Below are 8,225 nucleotides of genomic sequence, written 5' to 3' on the forward strand. Positions count from 1 at the left end.
TTACATGGAAAATTCCTCTAGAAATCCCAATAATGATCCCTATGCCAAAACTTTCAATCAGGGATGGAGGAATCACCCTAACTTTGAGTGGAGAGAGCAGCCACATAGGTCCCAACAGAACTTCAACAAGAACCAGGGTAGATCCAATCAGAACAGGTTTAACACCCATACGTTCCAGCCCTTTCAGTAGCAGCAAGGACCCTTTCAGAGACAAGACAATTATGACTTAGCCACAATAGTCTCTGAACTTTCCAAGACCACTCACAGCATTATGCAAGAGATAAGAGCTTCAATTCCGAACTTGGAGGTACAAGTGGGTCAGTTGAGCAGGAGGGTACCTGAGAGACCTTCCAACACTCTTCCAAGCAACACAGATGTGAATCCAAAGGAAGAGTACAAGGCCCTCCCCATGGGCAAGGAGGCCAAGCATAGAGAGATGCATGCTGCTGAGGAATTAAAGGAAGAAAAGGCTCAAGGAGAAGCTGGAAAAGCATTGTTACATGCCCCATTAGTGGCACAAGAGCCTGAAGTACAACACTCTCAGAAACTGCAAGAGGAGACCAAGGATGAGCAATTCACTCAGTTCTTGGAAATCTTTAAAAAGCTACACATCAATATTCCTTTTGCTAAGGTGTTGGAGAAGATGCCGCCCTATATGGCCTGTTTGAAAAGGTCACTCTCTGAAAAGAAGGCCTTGGAGGGAGATAAAACTGTGATCTTGACAAAGGAGTGTCGTGCACTGGTCTAGAAGAGGCTACCCAAGAAGATGCCTGATTCTGAAAGTTTTCTGATTCCCTGTACTATAGGGACCATCACATTTGAGAAGGCACTGTGTGACCTTGGTTCAAGCATAAATCTGATGCCTCTCTCTATGATGAAGAAGCTAGGGATTCAAGAGGCACAGCCCGAAAGAATTGCACTAGAGATGGCCGACAAGTCTCAGAAGCAGGCATACGGATTGGTGGAGAATGTCCTAGTAAAGGTTGATGACCTTTACCTCCCTACAGACTTTGTGATACTTGATATGGAAGAGGATACATACAACTCCATCATCCTAGGAAGGCTATTTCTAGCTACCGGAAGAGCCCTAATTGATGTAGAGAGAGGAGAGTTATGCCTAAGGATGCATGAAGATTATTTGTTGTTCAAGATTTTTAAACCTCAACCACTCTCTGACAAAGGAGGTACTAACATGCATAGTTCAGTGCTTAAGCCCTCCCACTTGGTGGAAAGCCATACAGTTCTCCCAGACATCAAACCTAAGTTTGGTGTTGGGCATTCACCACCCACCAAAGATGGAGGAGGCACCAAGAAGAAAGTACCCAAAGGCTGGAGGAATAAGAAGATTCCTACGGAAGACTTCTCACCTGGCTAATTCATGTGAATAGAATCTTGTCTTTGGAACATGTTGAGCTAATTCATGAGAGCATAGAAAAGAAGTTCACAATGAGGGGTGAAGATCTGAGCCCCTATAATCCTCCTCCTTAGAGGAGCTGCCCGTCAAGCTATTGACGGTAAAGAAGCGCTTGTTGGGAGGTAACCCAACCATACGTATCATTTAGTTTATTTTGCTTTATTTCAGTTTTAATTCAGTCTTACTTTAGTTTGATTTCCTTTCATTTTATTTCTCATTGATTTTCATAGTTTTCCTAGTTTTTCTAATATTTGTGATCATGTACAGCACTTAGAATAGGAACAGGAAAACTTAGGCGGAAAAATAGCACACCCTGGAGGAGACCTGTTGGGGGCGCTAAACGCTAGTTCTGGCATTTAGCACCATGAGAGGAGCAAAGCAATGGGTGTTTCATGCCTAATTTGGGCGTTTTACATTCTTTAGCACCCCCTTAGGGCACTAAACGCCAGGGAGGGCGTTTAGCGCTGGAGGGGGTGCTCCAAAAAAAAATGTGTCCCCCTTCTGGCATTAAATGCCAGAACCAGCGTTTAACGCCCAAGGGGGAGTTTCGAAAATGGAGGCATGGGTTTAGCCCTTAGTTACAACCCACTCCCAAACACTTTTAATCCATTCACACTTTATCCATTCTCTCTCCCCTTTCACCTACTTTTCCATCCATATTCATCCATCCCAACACCAATCTTCCTTGATTCTCTCAACCCACCTCCCACTCCACCCAATCTCCTCTCATCTATCCTATCTATCTCTCCTCCCAACAACCCAAATTCAAATTCAATTCCCCTCCACCCTTCACCCATGACTGAACCACACCCCACTCCCACCTATAAATTCCCCTCTTTTCATCCACTTTCACCATACCTCACACTATTATCTCCTTACTTCCTTCCTTTTCGCCATACACACTCCCTTCTTTTTCTTTTCCCTTTTCCTTTAGCCAAGGCCGAAGCCTTCACCTCCTCTCCTCTTATCCATTTTTCTTTTCCTTTTCTTATTTTCTATCTTTATTTTTTTCGGAGACGAGTAAAACTTTTAAGTTTGGTGTTGGGCGCTCCGCTTTGGTCCTTCATTTTTTACTATCTCCATGGCACCCAAGACCGGAGAATCCTCCTCAAGGAAGAGGAAAGAGAAAGCGGCTACCTCCGACCCATGGGACTTCACTTTGTTCTCCTCTAAGACACATGAGGTGCATTTTTATGAGGTTGTGCACAAGAAGAAGGTGATTCCTGAGGTCTGCTTCAATCTGAAGCCGGAGGAGTACCTGGAGATCCTATACTAGATTTTGAGATGGGGTTGGGAAGTTCTGGCCAGCCCTGTGACTAAGGTTGGAGTATTGATGGTGCGAAAGTTTTACGCTGATGCTTGGGTGACATACAAGCATGTTAGAGGCGTGGACCCAGAACTGAAGAATTGACACACCATGGTCAGAGGGCATATCATGGACTTCAGCCTGGAGATTGTGAGGGTGGCGCTATAGTTACCACTATATAGAGAGAACCCTCATTCATACACTCGGAGGATCAATACTGACCAGCGGTTGGATCAGGTCCTTGAAGATATCTGCCTCCCCGGAGTTCAGTGGAGGAGGGATTCCAAAGGCAATCCGTACCAGCTAGGTAGGCATGACCTTAAGCCAGTTGCTAGGGGATGGTTGGAGTTCATCCAACGCTCTATCATCCCTACGAGTAACCATTTTAAGGTTATAGTCGAGAGAGTAGTGATGATTCACTGTATTATGCTGGCAATGAGGTGGAGGTACACCAGGTGATCCCTTAGGAGTTATACAAGATAACGGATAAGCCCTCCACCACTATGAGACTGGCTTTTCCTCATCTCATTTACCACCTATGTGCAGCATCTGGAGCTCACATTGATGGAGATACCCTGATTGGAGTTGAGAGGCTGATCACAAAGAAGGGTACGGAGCACGCTAGAGAGCTCGGACAGGGACGGTAGCAGGAGCCAGTTCCACCACCTCCATAGGATCTTCCGGAGATGCCTCAGGGAGTTTACATCCCTCCCTGTGACTATTAGGATTAATTGACCACATCTATAGGGGAATTGACATCATCTGTTGATCAGCTGAGGATAGAGCATCAGGATCATGCTGCACTCCTCCATCAGATGATGGAGAAACAGAGGAGGTAGGGGTGTGATATAGAGAAGTTTAAGCACTTCAGAGGATTTCCCGAAGGGAGCAGTAGCCACCATCACTGAGGTGGTTGAGTTTCATTCTCGCTTCTTTTATCTTATGTCTATTTTTCAGTTTTTCATTCTATTTTATGTTTTCTTTTCTAAGTTTGCATGATCACTAGTAGGATTTTCTTGCTTTCTAGTTAGTATTTGTTTTAATACTTTATGTTTATTTTAAAAAGATGTCTTATGTATCACTTGCTGAGCTTAAACAAAAAAATCAAAAGAAAAAGATAGTATAATGCATGAGATTTTGAGTATATATTGCGTATTCTAGTTACTTTGATGTGGTGATAATATCTCTATTCTTAATGTATGAATTAACTGTGCATATTTGATATTGGAGTTGAGTATTTTGGTTCTTGAGGAACAGGAACTTAGAGAAGTATTATTGAGTCTTTGAAATAAGAAAGAGATTGATTCTTTAAGCAAAAAAAAAAAAAAAAACAGCAAAAAGAAAAGAAAATAATAAAGAAAAAGAAAATAAAAAGAAAGGTCCAAGGCTTTGAGCATCAATGGTTAGGAGGGTCAAAACTGATCTAAAGCTCAAAAGAGTGGTTTTCCCTAATCATATGCTTGTGGTGTGAAAGTGTCAATTAGCCCTTGAGACTGAACACTTAAAATCGTAACCCATTGCTGTTATAGAGTATGCCTAAGGCTCTGAGCACCACTGTCTAGGAGAAAAAGAAACAGAAATTCGTATCCAAGGAGTTCCTCAGTTAAGTGCTTGTGGTGTTCTTGTTTCAAGTTATGCTTGAAGACAAAACACTTAGAGTCATAGCTAGGCTCAAGGTGCAAAGCACCAAGGAAAAACAAAATTTGTGTTCAAGAATCAATTGGAGCCTAAAGAAGAGAATCTATAATATCATCCGAGTTCTAGTTCTGAAGGATACCAATAGTTCTGATCTTCAAAGGATAGTGAGATGCCAAAGCTATTCAGAATTAGAGTGTCTTTTGCCCCCATTCAATAACTAGACCTGAACTTAAATGACAACTCAAGGCTCATACATTTTCTCTTTTTGGTCCTATATTGTTTTGGTTGCTTGAGAATAAGCAACAGTTTAAGTTTGGTGTTGTGATGCGTGAGCATCTTATACCCTTTTTTCTATCATTTTCTAGTTGTTTTTATTTAGATTTTATTTAGTTTTACTTGATTTTAGTGAAAAAATCTTCTTTAGATGCTACTTTGAGTTGTTTTGTTATTTTTATGATTTCAGGTGAAATTTAGAGCAATTTGGCGAAGTTTGGAGCAGAAAGGAAGAAAGTTGTTAGCACCGCCCCCCGGGTGCGCTAAACGCCCAAATTAGCATTTAGTGCCAGCAGAGGACCTCACTAGCACGCCATCAACCCCTATTAGAAGTTTAAGATCCAAACTGGCACGCCAACAGCAGTCTGGATCACCCCCTCTTTGGGCCTCTCGAATAGATTTAGCACTTATTAGTTTTATTTTATTTTCTTTTTGTAATTTTTATTTACAAACAATATCTTGTAGTCTTAGGATTTATTGTTTTATTTTTTCCGTATCAAATTAGGTTAATATAAAAGGAAAAAGATAACTTAGGATCCGGTTCTTCTTCCTTCTGCACATTTTCAGAACCCTAGTTTCTCTGTAAGTCATGAGCAACTAAACCTCTTGGTTAAGGTTAGGAGCTCTGTTTATTTCTATGGATTAGAACTATTGCTTTTCTATTTTAATTAATGTTTTGATTCAATTCTAAGGATTATTTTCATTCTTAATCTTATGAATTGGGTGGAACAAGAGTATGACCCTTTTCTACTTGAGTTCTTGTGATTCTCGAGAGAGTTATCTCGCTTGAACTATAGCTTGAAAACAAATTCCTCTTGAATTGCTAATTACACAAACTGATTAGGATATGTGACATAAAATCCTATTAGCTTTGGGTAATTAGGGTTTTTGTGGGGTTAAACTAGTTTTCTGAACTTAATCCTCTAATCAAAATTAAGTGACCACGAGAGTGGCGGTTAATGAAGGTTAGAAGAGGCTAAATCACTAAGAGATTAGGGTTTAGACATTTATAATTTGCCATAGAATGAATCATGCATTGTTAAAATAGTTGGTAAGAAATTTTACTCTGGAAAGATAAACATCTCCGAAGCCTAAACTATTTTCTCATATTGTTTTACACCAAACTCTTGTTTGATTTCTTTATTTACTTGTTTATTGTTTATGCAAATTGCAACTCACCAAACTCCTTTTGATTCGCCTAACTAAGTCCAACTTGACAACCATTATTTGCTCAGTTCGACAATCCTCATGGGATCGACCCTCACTCACCTGAGGTATTACTTGGATGACCTGGTGTACTTGCCGGTTAAGCTATTGGGAATTTTAATTCCCGCAGCAGCCGCCTATAAGGGCCTCAAACTCTGGTTTGTTGTTCAAAACTGGAAAATCAAACTTGATAGATTGCTCATAGGTCATTCCCTTTAAGCTTTCCAAAACCAAAATGATCCTGGCTCCTCAGAACGTTTAGTTGGACGCTCCGTTAATATGGAGTTTCCACCATGTGTTCGAGTCCTCAGGAACATCTCCAGTCACTTTAACCAAGAAATCAACCATCATTTGTGCCTTGATCATATGCCGAGGCTCATACTGGATGTCATACTGAGACAATTCAATTGCCTAGGTCATCATATGCCCCGCCAGATCAGGCTTTCGTAGGATCTGCTAAATTGCTTGGTCGGTTGTCAGGGTGATCGGGTGCCCTTGAAAGTATTGCCTCAGCCTCCAGGAGGATATCAGCAAAGCGTAAGCTAACTTTTCCAGCCTAGTATACCTTAACGCCGCCCCCTTGGAGCACTTTGCTTATGAAGTGCACGGGTTGCTGAAGCTTATCTTCCTCCCGAACTAAGGTGGGTGCCATGGCCTCCTTAGTCACTGCAAGATAGAGATACAGGGTCTCCCCCTCCTTTGGCTTCCCAAGTATTGGTGGTTCCGACAAGATCTTTTTAAAGTGATTGGAAGCTTCTTCAAAATCTAGGGTCCATTCAAAGGCCATCCCCTACCTCATTAGGTTGAAGAAGGGTAGCGCCTTTGCTGCTGATGCACCGAGGAATCGAGACAAAGCCGTCAACCTTCCTTCTAGCCTCTGAACATCCTTCACACAACTGATGAGCGGATAATTTATACGCTTTTTGGCATTGTTTTTAGTATGTTTTTAGTAGAATCTAGTTACTTTTAGGGATGTTTTCATTAGTTTTTATGTTAAATTCACATTTCTGAACTTTACTATGAGTTTGTGTGTTTTTCTGTGATTTCAGGTATTTTCTGGCTGAAATTGAGGGACTTGAGCAAGAATCAGATTCAGAGGTTGAAGAAGGACTGCTGATGCTGTTGGATTCTAACCTTCCTGCACTCAAAATGGATTTTCTGGAGCTACAGAACTCAAAATGGCCCGCTTCTAATTGCGTTGGAAAGTAGACATCCAGGGCTTTCCAGAAATATATAATAGTCCATACTTTGGCCAAGAATAGATGATGCAAACTGGCATTCAATGCCAGCTCTCTACCCAATTCTGGCGTCCAGCGCCAGAAAAGGAGCCAAAACCAGAGTTGAACGCCCAAACTGGCACAAAAGTTGGCGTTCAACTCCAAGGAGGACCTCTACACGTGCAACACTCAAAGCTCAGCCCAAGCACACACCAAGTGGGCCCCGGAAGTGGATTTATGCATCAATTACTTACTTCTGTAAACCCTAGTAGCTAGTTTATTATAAATAGGACATTTCACTATTGTATTTGACATCTTTTGATCATCTTAGGATCTTAGGATCATCTTTGGATGCATGGTTCTTAGATCAGAGGGGCTGGCCATCTCGGCCATGCCTGGTCTTTTTTCACTTATGTATTTTCAACGGTAGAGTTTCTACACTCCATAGATTAAGGTGTAGAGCTCTGTTGTTCCTCAAAGATTAATGCAAAGTACTACTGTTTTCTATTCACTTCATCTTATTTCGCTTCTAAGATATTCATTCGCTCTTCAACCTGAATGTGATGAACGTGACAATCATCATCATTCCCTATGAACGCGTGCCTGACAACCACTTCCGTTCTACCTTCGACTGAATGAGTATCTCTTAGATCTCTTAATCAGAATCTTCATGGTGTAAGCTAGAATGATGGCGGCATTCAAGAGAATCCGGAAAGTCTAAACCTTGTCTGTGGTATTCTGAGTAGGATTCAATGATTGAATGACTGTGATGAGCTTCAAACTCGCGATTGCTGGGCGTAGTGACATAACGCAAAAGGATAGTAAATCCTATTCCAGCATGATCGAGAACCGACAGATGATTAGCCGTGCCGTGACAGGGTGCGTTGACCATTTTCACTGAGAGGAAAGGATGTAAACCATTGACAAGGGTGATGCCTCCAGACGATTAGCCGTGCCGTAACAGGGCATTTGGATCATTTTTCCGAGAGAAGACCGAAAGTAGCCATTGACAATGGTGATGCATTACATAAAGCCAGCCATGGAAAGGAGTAAGACTGATTGGATGAAGATAGCAGAAAAGCAGAGGTTCAGAGGAATGAAAGCATCTCTATTCGCTTATCTGAAACTCTCACCAAAGATTTACATAAGTATTTCTATCCCTATTTTATTA

The 8,225-nt window shown here is 41.5% G+C and overlaps 1 protein-coding gene across 1 annotated transcript; it reads left to right on the top strand.

Annotated features, from left to right (window-relative positions):
• LOC107620335 lies at positions 272-3,559 on the top strand. Its single transcript, XM_016322512.1, has 4 exons — positions 272-662; positions 807-1,184; positions 3,267-3,329; positions 3,468-3,559. Exons 1-4 carry the CDS (start codon positions 272-274, stop codon positions 3,557-3,559), a joined length of 924 nt encoding a protein of 307 aa, XP_016177998.1.

This window comes from Arachis ipaensis, chromosome B10 (assembly GCF_000816755.2).
Source record: "Arachis ipaensis cultivar K30076 chromosome B10, Araip1.1, whole genome shotgun sequence".
Lineage (NCBI taxonomy): Eukaryota > Viridiplantae > Streptophyta > Magnoliopsida > Fabales > Fabaceae > Arachis > Arachis ipaensis.